Below are 15,726 nucleotides of genomic sequence, written 5' to 3'. Positions count from 1 at the left end.
GAAATTTCACCTGATTTTAAGCAATTCCTGAATGTACAAAAAGAAAATCCGTTCGGCTTTGATGCTAAGTCCATTCTTTAAATGGCCCAAGGACTGGGTGTTTGGATTTAAAGAGAAGGATATCCATCTGGTAAATAATATCTTTTTTTAGTTCTTAAATGAAGGGTAAGAGTAGGCAGATTTTTTTTTTTCTCTTCCACTAGGCCCTTACCAGAGAACACAGGCAGACTAACTAGGGGCTAGATAATACCTTTTCCCCACCTTCAAATCCAAAGAGGAGGAAAAGGGGAGGATCACTAACTCAGGGAGGAAGAAGGAAAGTTACGAGAGAGGTGTAGTATATTCAGAGAGGGAATGAGAGGCACCCAAGGAGTACTAGGTCCCCCTCTTCTGCACGTACAGGAGGGACAGCAGATCTGTCACTGGATTTCAGCAGGTGTTTCAGCAGCAGCTGAGACTGTGGGCCTGTCTAGTTACATCAGGCTGCCTTGGAGAAAGGGCAGGGGACTCTCTCCTCATGATGCTAACTGGGAATAGCCACAGTTAATGGGTTTGAGCACCAGAGCTCCAATCCACCCAAAGTAAGTGTTCACTGAAACCCAGTGACATTTCAAACACTGATTCAAATACTAACACCACATCATAACACATCGCATCATCTTCTCCATAGCCTCCAGCCTCCAGGCTCCAACTAATTCAGGTAACAGTCCAGTGACCTTCCCCAAAGAGGAGGGTTCCTCAGAACCCTACAATCCACGAAATAAATTAATCCTGGCTTCACTTTTTTGTCTATCTCAGGAAAAATCTGAGAGGTGTCACGAACACTTTGTAGAGGGGAGATGTGTTGTTACGTGTATGGGGTTGCTTTGTACCACATCAAAAAGGGATGCCTCCACCAGGGCTCTGGGGGCGGAGAGGTGTAGTGACTGAGCAGAACCCACTTCTAATGTGGGCCACATTTTCCTGCCCCAGAAAAGCAGGAAGCTTCGACGAAGGTGCCTAGTCCCCAGGCAGGAGGCAGGGCCGTCCAGAGGAGAGTGCTCTGGGCTAGAACTTGCCATCTCTGTTTCCTGGGTCTAGCTCCAGCCCTGTGGCTCTCTCCATCTGTAAAACAACGTGACTGTGTCAGACCAGTGGTGGCCAGCTTTGAACTGGCCTTCAGAGACATTCCGTCTGGCCAGCACAGTGATCCAGCCACCCTTCCTAGGCACTCAAGAGGAGTGAAATTATATGTTCACACAGAGGCACCCACAAGAATACTCATAGCTGCCTTGTTCATCATAATTCAAACTGGAAACAACCCAAATGTCCATCAACTGGGAAACGTGTATGTAAACAGGGGTTCATCTGTACAACAGAACGCCGTTCGGCAACAGAAAGGAATGAACCTGAGTGAATATCAACAACATTATGCAGAATGAAAGAAGCCAGACCCCAAAGAGTACATATTGCATGATTCTGTCAACATGAAATTCTGGAACAGATACACTCTTCTATAGTGACATAAAGCAGATCAGTGGTTGCCTGGATCTGGAGGTGGGGGCAGAGTGAGTGAGGAGGGGCACTAGGGAACCTTCTGGAGGGATGAGAATGTTCTATATTTTGATTGGAGTTAGTTACCTTTGTCAGAACTCATCAGGCTGCACACACTTAGGGACATTTTCTTTTTTATTTTTACTTACTTAAAAATAAAGACAGGGTCTTGCTGTGTTGCTTAAGCTGGTTTTGAATTCCTGAGCTCAAGTGATCCACCTGCTTCAGCTTTACAAAGTGCTGGGATTACAGGCGGGAGCCAACGTACCCTGCCGGGGGATACTTTCTTATATATAAATTATGCCTTTAGGCTGGGTGCGGTGGCTCACGCCTGCGATCCCAGCACTTTGGGAGGCGGAGGTAGGCGGATCACCTGAGGTCAGGAGTTCGAGACCAGCCTGGCCAACATGGTGAAACCCTGTTTCTACTAAAAATACAAAAGTTAGCTGGGCATGTTGGCAGGTGCCTTGTAATCCTAGCTACTCAGCAGGCTGAGACAGGAGAATCACTTGAATCTGGGAGGCAGAAGTTGCAGTGAGCCGAGATCGTGCCACTACACTCCAGCCTGGGCAGCAGAGGAAGATTCAATCTCAAAAAATTAAAAATAAATAAATAAATAAATAATTCCTTAACACAGTTGATTTAAAAGAAAAAAACTTTAAAAATTGAGACTGTATTTAAACATTAGGAAATTTCAGGTTTCTCTTAAAAGCAAAAGGTCTAGCATCACTGTGCCACCTTCCTGGGTGATCACAGCTGTTAAAGGTGAGTAGCAGCTTCTCCACTTTGTTTTGTTTATTTTGAGTCTTGCTTGCTCTGTCACCCGGGCTAGAGTGCAGTGGCATGATCTCAGCTCACTGCAGCCTCCACCTCCTGGGTTCAAATGATTCGCCTGCCTTAGCCTCCCTAGTAGCTAGGATTACAGGTGTGTGCTACCACACCTGGCTCATTTTTGTGTTTTTAGTAGAGATGGGGTTTCACCATGTTGGCCAGGCTGATCTTGAACTCCTGACCTCAAGTGGTGCTCCTGTCTCAGCCTCCCAAAATGCTGTGATTACAGGTGTGAGCCACTGTGCCTGGCCAGCTTCTCCACTTTGATCTTTTGAAACACAAATCTGACTGTCTTAGCTCCCACGGTGCTACCTCACTGGAAGCCACCAGTCCCTGGTTAACTGTTTCCTGGAGACACCAGCCTCCTTGGCGCTGGTTCTCAGATGTTACCTCCCCTCTGTAGATATGGCTGAGGAGGACACCACCTTTGAGGCGCCACCCCTGGGGACCCAGCCTGACTGCAGCCCCACCCCAGAGAATGGCGAGGCGCCTGCCAGGTGACTCCCCCAACCCCTTCTCTCTGTTTGGCTGCTGCGGGAGGGAGCTGTCCCTGCCATGCCCAGGGGATGCCTGGGAGGCAGCTGGGCTGGGGGTGGAGGCAGGGCCTGGGCTGTTCTTGTTAAATGTGTGCCCATCTCTGTGCTAACACCGTTGGAAAGCCAGAAGGCCTCAAAACCCAGTCCCTGCCCTCAAAATGCCTGGCAGAGACTCGGGACAGAGGATCTAGGGGCCCAGGCTCTGGCTGCGCAGTCTCTAGAGAAAGGGAATTATTCTTGAGTACACACTTCCCTCTTCCCATCTCCATCACTCCTGCCTTGGGCTTCTCCCTGCAGCACCAGCCCCACTCTGAGCTCCCTGGTGGACTCCCAGGCCAGTAAGACGCTGCCCATCCCAACCAGCGCTCCCATCGCTCTCTCCTCCACAGGTAAGCCCGTTCTGGATGCAGGTAATGGTCCCAGCCCACCCACCCCTACTCCCAGGAGGGGCTTCCTCCTGGGGAAAGGAGATGAGGAGGAGCCAGGAGGGAGCGTCTCCTTTGTGGGTATGGCCTGAGAAGGGGGATCACGGTTGACTCCAAGTTTCTGGCTTCTTGAGTTGGGGCTGTGGCTCTGGCACTTGCTAGTGACTATTCTTGTTTTTTTTTTTTTTTTTTTTTGAAACAAAGTCTCACTCTGTTGCTCAGGCTGGAGTGCAGTGGCACCCATCTCGGCTCACTGCAACCTCCACCTCCCAGGTTCAAGAGATTCTCCTGCCTCAGCCTCCCGAGTAGCTGGTTTTACAGGCGCTTGCCACCACGCCCAGCTAATTTTTTGTATTTTTAGTAGAGACAGGGTTTTGCCATATTGTCCAGGTTGGTCTCAAACTCGTGACCTCAGGTGATCCACCCGCCTCAACCTCCCAAAGTGCTGGGATTACAGTGGTGTGAACCACTGTGCCTGGCTGCTAGTAACTATTCTTTAATTCTTGTAGGCAGGAATTTTTTTTCACAGCTTCATCCTCATGGCTCATAATTGCTACTCAGAAAACAGGTCTCTGTTGATGGATTTCATGGCTTCGACTAGTTGTCCTTTGAGCCTCAGTTGTCTCATCTGTAGAATGGTAATGGCAGAGACCATGCAGGCTTGTAAGCAGTGTAGCATTGTAGACAGCCTCTGTAAGAGTTAGTTCTTAGGCCAGGCGCGTTGGCTCACACCTGTAATCCCAGCACTTTGGGAGGCCGAGGTGGGTGGATCATGAGGTCAGGAGTTTGAGACCAACCTGGACAACATGGTGAAACCCCGTCTCTACTAAAAATACAAAAATTAGCCAGGTGTGGTGGTGCGTGCCTATAATCCCAGCTACTCAGGAGGCTGAGGCAGGAGAATCGCTTGAACCTGGGAGGCAGAGGTCTCAGTGAGCCGAGATCGCACCACTGCACTCCAGTCTGAGCAACAGACTGAGACTCTGTCTCAAAAAACCAAAAAAAACCAAACAAACCCCCAAGAGTTAGTGCTTAGGGAATGATGCCAGGCTACTCATTTTAGGACTTGCAGTTCTAGTGGCTGACACAAGGTGGCAGTAGTGCTCACGCCCGTGTTTCTGAAAGTACGGTCCTGTCTGGGGACATTGGCACCAGCTGGGAACTTGTTAGGACAGCAAATTGTGGGCTCCATCCCAGACCTAGAGAATCAGAAACTGCACTTTAACAAGATCTCCAGGGCACTCATATGCACATTAACGTTTGAGAAGCACTTAACTGGCATATACTACTTTTTTAACATCTGAACATGGACTTCAATAAAGTGCAGTCACTAGCTCTATGACCTCTGTAAGTGACAAAAGGGAAAAAGGAAGCGAGTTTCGTACCATGGTGTGAAGAAGTGGATCCAGATAGGGGTTAAGAGCGTGGGTCCTGGAGTCCACCCGGCCTGGCCTGGCCTGGGCTGGGGCTCTACCACTTACTCTCAGGGTGACCTTGGACAAGTTAACAAACTTTCATGAGCCTCAGCTCCCCTCATTTTTTTTTTTTTTTTTTTTGAGGCGGTGTCTCGCTCTGTCGCCCAGGCTGGAGTGCAGTGGCCGGATCTCAGCTCACTGCAAGCTCCGCCTCCTGGGTTCCCGCCATTCTCCTGCCTCAGCCTCCCGAGTAGCTGGGACTACAGGCGTCCGCCACCTCGCCCGGCTAGTTTTTTGTATTTTTTAGTAGAGATGGGGTTTCACCGTGTTAGCCAGGATGGTCTCGATCTCCTGACCTCGTGATCCGCCTGCCTCGGCCTCCCAAAGTGCTGGGATTACAGGCTTGAGCCACCACGCCCGGCAACTCCCCTCATTTTTAAACTGAAGGTAGTGATGGTGCCTAGGGCCTAGGGTTGGGGATCATTCATTCAGGGAATGTTTGTGGGGCATGTTTATGTGCAGACAGGACTCCATGCCTGCCCTCATCAAGCGGGTCTAGAGGGTTGGCTGGGCGGGGACTGGGTTCAACCCCTTCCTTCCCCTCACCACTTGGCCCTCCCCACCCTGACTCCGGCCAACCAGCAGTGCTGCCAGATGCCGGTCACACCGGGGCCTCCTCCACAGTCCCCAAGTTTTGGTCTGTTGGACCTCAATTCCTTTGTTCTGGCTCCCAGCCGCCTCAATTTCTCACTCTCTAGACACAGTTTGCCCTTATCTCAGCCTTAAATGGTTGATCAGCTTCCTGGAGCCAGGTGAGGGAGGGCTGGATGAGATACAGCCTTGGCTTGGAAAGGACCCGGTGTTGTTAGCCATGATGGAAGCTGTGTTCCAGGAGAAGGAGGAAGTAGTCTGGGGTTCCTCCAGTGTGGTTGTCCTGTGTGGTTGCAGTGAGGCAAAGAGTGCGGAGTGTCTCTGTGTTCCAGGGCCAGTGCTCTTCTGGGTGATCCTGGTGCTGGCTGTGGTGGTCGGCTCCAGCACCTTCCTCCTGTGCCACCGGAGGGCCTGCAGGAAGCGAATTCAGCAGAGTAAGTGGCTGTGTCCTTGGGGCCTTGGGGAGGACAGGTTGCTCTCTGCCAGCCTGGCTGGGTCCTTTCCCTGCCTGCTCCTGTCCCCTGTGGCCACCATCCCCAGCCTTCCTCCTGGTGTCGTTTCAGAGCTCCACCTGTGCTACCCGGCCCAGACCTCCCGGCCCAAGCTAGAGCTTGTGGGTGAGTGTCCAGCTGTCCAAAGGGGCTGCCCGAGCCAGAGAAACACAGGGCAGCTCTAGGCCCGGGGCGTGGGCTCCAGAGACTGAACTTCTAGCCCAGCCTCGAGGCTCCCTGTCTGTGGCTCCTGTCACATTCTGTACATCTGTAGGGATGTAATGCGGGTGAAAACTCATGCGTGTGGAGAATGCAATGAGGTGAAGACTGAACTGGGTGTGAGGACTGCGTGGCTTGCCCAGAGCAGCACCTGGATGGATGCTGGCATGAACGTTTAAAAGTCTGTCTTGTCTTTCACTTTTTCCTCCAGTATCCCTAGGGGGTATTCCCGCCAGCCTTCCCTTCCTTTCTACATTCTATCCTCCCTTTCTCCCTCTCTCTCCTTCTCTCTTTCCCCTCTCTCCCCCTCTTCTACCACCTGGTGATCAGCCCAGGGGCAGGAGGGGAAAGGAGCACATGGGGCAGGAGGGACCCTGGTTCTGCCACTTGCAAGCTGTGTGACCCCGTGTGAGTTACTGAATTGCTCCGTGTCTCAGTTTCCTCATCTGGAAAATGCGATGGTAGAGCCTACTTCAGAGGCTTGGCCTGTGGATTCATCAAGGTCGGGCTGTTAAGCACATCGTGGAGTACCTGCCTGCAGTCGGTGGCTGCTGCCTGTTGACAGGCTGGCTTGTGCCTGGGGCTTTTTCCTCCCTGGAAGCTTCAGGCCTTCCGGAGTCCTGGGTGCTTCTGACCCCCTCCCTGGTCCCTGCACTCTGATCCCTGCCCAGCCTCCAGGCCAGCTCTTCCAGGCAGCCCTTGGGAGCTGGGACCCTCCTCACCTGTCCAGGCAGGGGCATCTAGACAGCACATGTCTTCCAGCCCTCACCTGGGGTAGGGGCTCCCAGCCTCACCTGGGGTAGGGGCTCCCAGCTCTCACCTGGGGTAGGGGCTCCCAGCTCTCACCTGGGGTAGGGGGCTCCCAGCCCTCACCTGGGGTAGGGGCTCCCAGCCATCTTGTGCTGAGCACCTTTTCTCTCCTGGGCAGCCCCTTCAAGGCAGGCCAGGGTCTTCCTCAGCACTGCACGGCATGGATTGAGTGCTGGGCTCTGATGGGGGAATTGTCTGAGCCTTCCTTTCTGATTTGCAAGGTGGGCTCCCGTAGAGGCCTCCTGCACTCCCCCAGTGATGACCTTTGTTGTGCAAGGAGGAGACAGGGCTCAGCGAGGTGGATGGCTGGCCCAGGGCCACACAGCCTGGCAGTGGCACAGCCAGCCTCAGGCACTGGTCCTAGGGGTCTTGGTTTGTAAAGGGCTCAGCCCTGTCCCCTCTTCCTTTCCCCTACCAGCTCTGTCCACCACCCGAATGCCCACCCAAGAGCCACGTGCTCAGCCTAAGGCCAGGTCCTGGCCCGTCCCCCGATCTCCCCAGGACCCTTGGAGAGGCCCTTGCGTAGGCTGACTCTTGACTTGGGCACAAAAACACAGTCCACTGAGGCATGTTTTGAATTTGATGAGTTTCACAAGCAAGCGCTTGTGGTCCCTGTGCCGGGGGGGTTTTTGTGTTTTGATAGTTTCAAGCCTGTTTCCATGACCTGTCAGGCTGAGTGTCTCATTGAAACCGGCATTTGCTTTCTTGACATTTTTCTAGTATTAGAATTTCCATTGCCGTCAGTTTATTTTTTTTCTTCAAACCTCTGTGAGAGCAGTTTTGTTACAAGAAGAAAAAAAGAAAGAAAACACCTTCCCCTAAGAAGCCAGATCTACAAAGGACTGAGCCCCGAGACTCAATGGTGGACGTCCTATCTCAGGCCGTTTTTGACCCTCTAACTTCCTCTGTGGGCCCTTGGGGTCTGGGTTCCCAGGCCCAAGATGGACAGAAAGTGAAGCCAAGACAGGCAAGCTCACAGGGCACAGGGTGAGAATGGACCGAGCTGGCTGTATGCCCCTTTCCCTCCCGAGCCGTGGGTGTCGAGGGAAGGAGAACTGGTTCATTGGTTCATTCGTTCATCTATTCACATGGTCTTCACTGAGCACTTCCTCCATGCAGGCTCTGTGCCGGGCCCAGGAGCTGTCCTAGCTCCCTCGAAGCTTTTAGACTAATTCTGACTGCCTGCAGAGGCCAAAGGGAGGCAGGATGGGAGCATGTGCCCCTTGGCCTCCCACATCCCAGACCTGGGGCAGGGGGTGCTCCTGGTTCCTTTGAGCAGTGAGCGCATCAGGGATCTGTGGTCTGTGCAGGTGCGATGAGATACTTGCCAACCAGCCCTCGAGTTGATCCGACCTTCCCGCGTGTGTCCTCAGTGACAGGCATTTGCAGAGCACACACGTGATCTCATCTACTCCTCCAGTGGCCTGTGAGGTACCTACTCTTATCTCCGTTGCACAGATTAGCAGCCTGAGGCACAGGATGATGAAGTGATTTAAGGCCACACGCTGGGTGAGCGGTAGGACGGGGATTTTATCGTGGTTGTTGAGATGTTTGTAAAAAGATTTTTCACCCTTGGTACCACTGACATTTGGGAATGGATCCTTCTTTGCTGTGGAGCGCTATCCTGTAGGACATTCTGCAGCCCCTCTAGATGCCAGCAACACCCCCTACTTGGGACAACCAAAACTGTCTCTAGACATTGCCACGTGGCTCCCGGGGAAAAACTACTCCTGGTTGAGAATCACCGGTCTAAAATTCTTTTCTTTCTTTCTTTTTTTTTTTGAGACAGAGTCTCGCTCTGTCACCCAGGCTAGAGTACAGGGGTGCAATCTGGGTTCACTGCCACCTCCGCCTCCCGGGTTCAAGTGATTCTGCTGCCTCAGCCTCCTGAGTAGCTGGGATTACAGGCATGTGTCACCACGCCTGGCTAATTTTTGTATTTTTAGTAGAGACGGGGTTTCACCATGTTGGCCAGGCTGGTCTCAAACTCCTGACCTCATGATCCGCCCGCCTCGGCCTCCCAAAGTGCTGGGATTTACAGGCGTAAGTCACCATGCCTGGTCTTAAAATTCTTTTAATCCTTCATTTTTATGAGCACTTGAGTCATTTTCTGTTATTCCAGGGAGATTTAGGTTGAAAGAAATTCTTTTTTGTTTTGAAACAGTTTCAAACTTACAGAAATGGTATAAGTATGAAGAATTTATTTTGACCCGAACCATTTGAGAGTAACTGACTGACTGGATGCCTCTCACCCCGAAAACTTTAGTGTGTGTTTCAGACAGATAAGGGTGTATTTTACACTATATAGTAAGGATCGTCAGAATCAGGGAATTCACACTGATACATGACACAATGAATTCTCAGGCCCTGTTCAAGTTTCTTTATTTGCCCCAATAATGTCCTTTAGAGCAGAGGACTCCAGCTCAGGGCCACGTGTTACATTCGCTTGTCTGGTTTCTCGAGTCTCCTTCTGTCTGGATCCATTCCCCAGGTATTTCTTTCACTTTCTTGGGAAGAGCGCAAGCTGGTGATTTCGTGGATGCTCCTTGCTTTGGGTTTGTCTAGTGTTTTCTCCCGAGTGGATTCAGGTCACGCATTTTGGGCTGGAAGGTCCCAGGAGTGATGCTGGGCTCTCCTCTCTTGGGGCATCCTGCCAGGTTTCAATTTGTCCCTTTCCTGGTGCTGTGCACTTTGAGTGCTTGACCGAGGTGATGTCTGCCGGGCCTCTCCACTGTGAGGTCTCCATTTGCTCCTCGGTCATTACGGTCTTTAGGGGCGTTACTTTGAGACTATGTCAATAGCCCATGCTTCAGCAGACCTTCATTTTCTTTTCTTTTTTTTTTGAGACAGGGTCTGGCTCTTTCACCCAGGCTGGAGTGCAGTGGCATGATCTCGGCTCACTGCAACCCCCGCCTCCCGGGTTCAAGCAATTCTCCTGCCTCAGCTCCCGAGTAGCTGGGATTACAGGCGTGTGCCACAATGCCTGGCTAATTTTTTGTATTTTTAGTAGAGATGGGGTTTCACCATGTTGGCCAGGCTAGTCTCGAACTCCTGGCCTCAAGTGGTCCTTCCGCCTTGGCCTCCCAAAGTTCAGGGATGACAGGAGTGAGCCACTGCGCCCAACCCGTAACTTTATTTTCTTCACTTACATCTTTATATCTGTGTGGATTAATGGACTCCTATTCTGTTCAATGGGTTATAATCTCTTACCATCATTTTTTATTTTGATGGTCAAATGGTCCCAGATGAGGTCAGGGAGAGCCCCTTTAAGCCGGCTCTTGTGTGCTTTGGCATATCCTCATCCTGTGCTTTCAGCACGTCCCTATTCTGAAATATTCCCAGCTTAACTTGTGCTCTCCTGCCCCAGCACTGGAATCAGCTCTGTCTCCAAGGAGCCTGGGGTTTGCATTGAGGGGTACCTGTTGCCAAAGCCTAGCTGAACCTCTGTGCTAAACTCCCCCCTTGGGCCTGTTCTGCTTCCCACAGCATTGGGGAATCCCAGGCCAGAGAGGGGAGGGGACTAAAAGTGGAGAACAACAGGGATGGAAGGGATCGAGAGCTTTATATCACACGTCAGAACGCACGTGCTCCATGGGCGTGGCCTTCACAGCACCCTGTGACACCGTGCACTTGTGCAGTCTGCCCAGCGTGGTCCTGGACTTGTGTCCTGGGGGTGCCAGACAGGCTTACGAGAAGATGGTGGTGATTCCAAAAAGCAAGGAAACCAAGAAATAAGGCTAGCAGATTGAATCAGCATTTTTAGGGGAAGAGCAGTTATGAAATCTGACCTCTGCACTTGGCAAGATTTGTTCTGGGTCTTTATCAGAATCCTGATGGGTTGTAACACGGCTCTAGTCCATGTCAGAGCCTTCCAGATTCCGCCTTTTTACCTCTGTGATTTTTACGCTTGTTTGGGAGAGTCGATATCGAACTCTGAGTTTCCATTCAGTGTGACAGAGTGCAGAGCCATGTTACCATCCTGGGCTTTTCCTGGACCTGCTGTGTGCTTGACAGCATCCTGGACACCTTCTTTTTAAAATATTTTGATTATTAAAAGTTCTTAGTAGGCCAGGCATGGTGGTTCACACCTGTAATCCCAGCACTTTGGGAGGCCAAGGTGGGCGGATCACCTGAGGTCGAGAATTCAAGACCAGCCTGGCCAACATGGCGAAACCCCATCTCTACTAAAAATAAAAAAATTAGCCAGGCGTGGTGGCACACGCCTGTAATCCCAGCTACTGAGGCTGAGGCGGGAGAATTTCTTGAACCAGGGAGGTGGAGATTGCAGTGAGCCGAGATCATGCCACTGCACTCCAGCCTGAGCAACAGAGCGAGACTCCGTTCTAAGTGGCCTTCATTTTTATTTATTTATTTATTTATTTTTTTGAGACAGGGTGTCACTCTGGAGTGTCATGGTACGATCATGGCTCACTGCAGCCTTGACCTCCTGGGTTCAAGTGATCCTTCCACCTCAGCCTCCTCAGAAGCTGGGACTACAGATACACACCACCACGCCCAGCTAACTTTTCTATTTTTTGAAGAGACCGGGTCTCCCTTTGTTGTGCAGGCTGGTCTTGAACTCCTGAGCTCAAGTGATCTGCACACCTCAGCCTCCCAAAGTGCTTGGATTATAGGTGAGAGCCACTGTGCCCAGCTAGTCCTCATTTTTTTTTTTTTTTTTGAGACAGAGTTTCACTGTGTTACCCAGGCTGGAGTGCAATGGCACAATCTCAGCTCACTGTAAACTCTGCCTCCCGGGTTCCAGCAATTCTCCTGCCTCAGCCTCCCAAGTAGCTGGGATTATAGGCACGTGCCACCACGCCCATCTAATTTTTGTATTTTTAGTAGAGATGGGGTTTCACCAGGTTGGCTAGGCTGGTCTGGCACTCCGGACCTTGTTATCCGCCCACCTCAGCCTCCCAAAGTACTGGGATTACAGGCATGAGCCACCGCGCCCGGCCTCATTTTTAAAAATAGTTTTAGATATACAGAAAATTGGAGAAGAGAGCACAGGAGTTCCCATATGCCCCACACCCAGTTTCCTCTGTGATTAACATCTTACATCAGCATGGTTCATTTGTGAAAATATGTGAACCGTTACTGACACAGGATTACGAATGAAAGGCTACACTGTGTTCTGGGTTCTCTTGCGTTGCCTAAGGTGCCAGGATCCCATCCAGGAGCCCAGGTTACATTCAGTCATCACGTGGCCTTAGGCTCCTCTGGCCTGTGACTGTTTCCCAGACCTTATTTCTCAAGACCGGTTTCCTTGATGGCCTTGGCAGTTTTTGAGGAGTCTTGATCAGGTGTTTTGCGGGACACCCATCTCCTGGAATCTGTCTGATGTCTTCCCCATGATTAGACTGGAGTTATGCGTTGGGGGAGGAAGACCACAGAGGTGAAATGTCATGCTTATCACATCAAATCTTGGCTGGGCGCAGTGGCTCATGCCTGTAATCCCAGCACTTTGGGAGGCCGAGGCAGGCGGATCACCTGAGGTCAGAAGTTTGAGACCAGCCTGGCCAACATGGTGAAACCCTGTCTCTACTAAAAATACAAAAATTAGCCAGGTGTGGTAGCACGCACCTGTAGTCCCAGCTACTTGGGAGGCTGAGGCAGGAGGATCACTTAAACCCCAGAGGCAGAGGTTGCACTGAGACGAGAATGTGCCACTACACTCCAGCTTGGGTGACAGAGCAAGAATCCATCTCAAAAAAAAAATCAAATCAACCTGATTTACCATTGGGCACCTTCACTTTTGAGATCTCTTTTAATCTTCACAGAAAGCCCCAAAGTTGGTGTGATTCATCCCATTGTCCAGCTAGGAGGACAGAGGCTTGGAGAAGGGAAGTAATATTGTGCTGGGTTTCACCGCCGAGGAGGCCTCTGCTCCTGGATGGCTAAGCGGCCTGATTGTTTTTGACATTTGGCTGGTTTTCAATTTGGGGGTGATTATAAACCCACTGCTGTGCTCGGCCTTTTTGTTTCCTTTCAGGTTATTTCCCGAGGGTGTGTTCCCCCAGGAGGGATGACTGGGTAAAATGTATAAGGTTTTTGTTGCCAGATGGCTCTTTAGAAAAATGGAACCAGCCTGCAGGCATGGGCAGCTCTTCCATCCTGTTCACCCACTTTCCCTTCAAGGCCGAGTTGTGTCATTTTTATTTGTTTTGTTTTGTGACTTTGTCACACTTTTTTTTTGTTTTTTTTTTCTGTTGGCCACCACCAATGACTTGGTACCAAAGAACACTTGGCTGCTTTTAAAACTCAAGATCACTCTGGAGGGACCATGATTTAGTTTCACTGACATCGTTGAAAAGAATGTGCCTCGGCTGGACGCGGTGGCTCACGCCTGTAATCTTAGCACTTTGGGAGGCCAAGGCGGGTGGATCACGAGGTCAAGCGAGGTCAAGAGATCGAGACCAGCCTGGCCAACATGGTGAAACCCCATCTGTACTAAAAATATAACAATTAGCCGGGCATGGTGGCGCGCGCCTGTAATCCCAGCTACCTGGGAGGCTGAGGCAGGAGACTTGCTTGAACCCAGGAGGCGGAGGCTGCAGTGTGCTGAGATTGCGCCACTGCACTCCAGCCTAGGCGACAGAGTGAGATGTTGTCTCAAAATAAATAAATAAATAAATAAATAATTAATTAATTAATTAAAATTACCCCTGGCTGGGCGTGGTGTGGCTCACGCCTGCCTGTTATCCCAGCACTTTGAGAGGCTGAGGTGGGCAGATCACCTGAGGTCAGGAGTTCGAGACCAACCTGGCCAACATGGTGAAACCCTGTTTCTACTAAAAATACAAAAATTAGCCGGGCGTGGTGGCACACATCCACAAATCCCAGCTACTTGCGAGAATTGCTTAAACCTGGGAGGCAGAGGTTGTGGTGAGCTGAGATTATGCCACTGCACTCCAGCCTGGGTGACAGAGTAAGACTCTGTCTCAAAAAAAGAAAAAAGTATCCCACAGAGTGTTTCCCAAACTCACCTAGTGTCGACACAGCATGTTCAAATGGTCAGTCTTGTGTGTGCTTTATCCTACTTGTTGACTGGGCACTGGTGAACGTGTCTGCGAGGGCTCAGGGCTGGTGGCTCTCCAGAGCTGCTGAAATCAAAGATGTGTGCAGGAGGTGGTGTGGCTGGCATATGGGCATCTTGGTGGCAGATTTGTCTGGCCAGGGATGCATGCCTGACAACAGCATATTCCAGATCTCCGTAGGTAGCATTCTCGGGAGTGGTTAAAGGCTGGGCATCCCTGGAGGATGGTCTGCTCTGGGAATTGACTTGTCCCAGGATGAACTAGATGCCTGGATGCCCTCTCACCTTTCTCAGATGGCCAGTGAGCCAAGGTTAAATGTTAAATGTCAATATGTGCTTGGGCGTGACCTGGCCCCTGTTTAATATGGGAGACCAATGGGAGTGGAGGGTAGAGGTTTGAGATGAGAAGATAGAGGTTGTACCTTGAGAATCATTGCATCAGCACCTCCTGAGCCCACAAAAGGATGGGATTGAAGGAAACGAGATAACCTGAGAGCAGTTGTCCTCCTCAAAGGCTGCCATCTGGGTGCTTTCAGGCACATGAAAGAGAAAATCGAAGTCCAGCTGGAGTCAGGAGGGCTCCACAGCAGACTGGCTTTGGGCGTGTCCCAGGCAGGGTCTAGGTAGCATCTGCAGGATCCGTCATCCTCTCTCCATCACCTGTTTGAGGTCCTCCACGTGGGTTTTGCCTGGGGTTCCAGGGAGTTCGGGGCTCTCCACACCCTGGAGACAGCAAGGTGGGGGCAGCAGAACCTCTGACCCAGTGGAAGCCTCCTGGGCTCCCGTTGGGCCCGTGCTCTTGTGAATAAATCTTTGCATGTATGCGGGGGTGGGGGTTGGGAGAGCAGTTCAGTGTGTTCATTGGTTTAGTCATTAGGAATGAGAGTGGCAGCCAGGTGTAGTGGCTCATGCCTATAATCCCAGCACTTTGCAAGACCGAGGCAGGCCGATCACTTGAGGTCAGGAGTTCGAGACCAGCCTGGCCAACATGGTGAAACCCCGTCTCTGCTGAAAATACAAAAAAATTAGCTGGGGTTGGTGGCATGAGCCTGTAATCCCAGCTACTCGGGAGGCTGAGGCATGAGAATCGCTTGAACCCAGGAGGCGGAGGTTGCATTGAGCCGAGATTGCACCACTGCACTCCAGCCTGGGTGATAGAGTGAGATTCCATCTCGAAAAAAAAAAAAAAAAAAAAAAAAGGAATAAGAGTGGCCAGGGGAGAGAGATGGTCCCCTGTCCTCCATCTGCCACTGGAGAAGCGAGCATTGGGAAGTGAGTCTCCTTGCCTTCGGCTGGGGTGGGTGCTGACTCTGAAACCCACCCAAGTCTCTCCAGACTGAGAACCTGACCCCTGGGCTGAGTTCAGCACCACCTGTGATCCAGGAGGACCGTTTGCCAATAGGTGGGGCAGGCAGGGCCGGGGGCTGCCAGACTCTCCATGGTGAAGTTGCTGCTCTTGCTTTTTGCAGATTCCAGACCCAGGAGGAGCTCAATGGTAAGGACCCCTCCCTTGCCCCCACCTCAGCTTCGTGCCCCTAAATCTGACTCCTTCCCTAACAGATCTGAAGTTTTGAGAGCTGCTGGGGGAAGGGGGAAGGGAGAGGGAGCGGATGGAAGGGCCATTTCCCTCCCACAGTGCCCAGGGTGCAGGCCCCTGCTGCAAGTTCAGGCTGAGTCTGCCCCGCTGCAGGGACCTCTGTGCACAGGGGCCTTGCTGGGGCCTCAGCCAGGCCTTGGCTAAGGATGGATAGCCCCACCCTCACAGCAGCCTCCAGC

General features: G+C 51.5%; 1 protein-coding gene across 2 annotated transcripts in view; it reads left to right on the top strand.

The window, feature by feature from the left end:
• TNFRSF8 (TNF receptor superfamily member 8) overlaps window positions 1–15,726 on the top strand; it is an 82,438-nt gene that overhangs the window by 58,718 nt on the left and 7,994 nt on the right. For both annotated transcript variants that reach the window (XM_033228309.1, XM_033228310.1), the window contains exons 9-13: window positions 2,768–2,861; window positions 3,198–3,310; window positions 5,724–5,825; window positions 5,955–6,008; window positions 15,420–15,445. In XM_033228309.1, coding sequence (XP_033084200.1) covers window positions 2,768–2,861; window positions 3,198–3,310; window positions 5,724–5,825; window positions 5,955–6,008; window positions 15,420–15,445 — 389 coding nt within the window. The remainder of the gene's footprint in view (window positions 1–2,767; window positions 2,862–3,197; window positions 3,311–5,723; window positions 5,826–5,954; window positions 6,009–15,419; window positions 15,446–15,726) is intronic.

Source organism: Trachypithecus francoisi, unplaced genomic scaffold (assembly GCF_009764315.1).
Source record: "Trachypithecus francoisi isolate TF-2019V2 unplaced genomic scaffold, Tfra_2.0 Lachesis_group12, whole genome shotgun sequence".
Lineage (NCBI taxonomy): Eukaryota > Metazoa > Chordata > Mammalia > Primates > Cercopithecidae > Trachypithecus > Trachypithecus francoisi.
The sequence above is the reverse complement of the archived record's forward strand: the minus strand, read 5'-3'. Positions and strand labels throughout refer to the sequence as shown.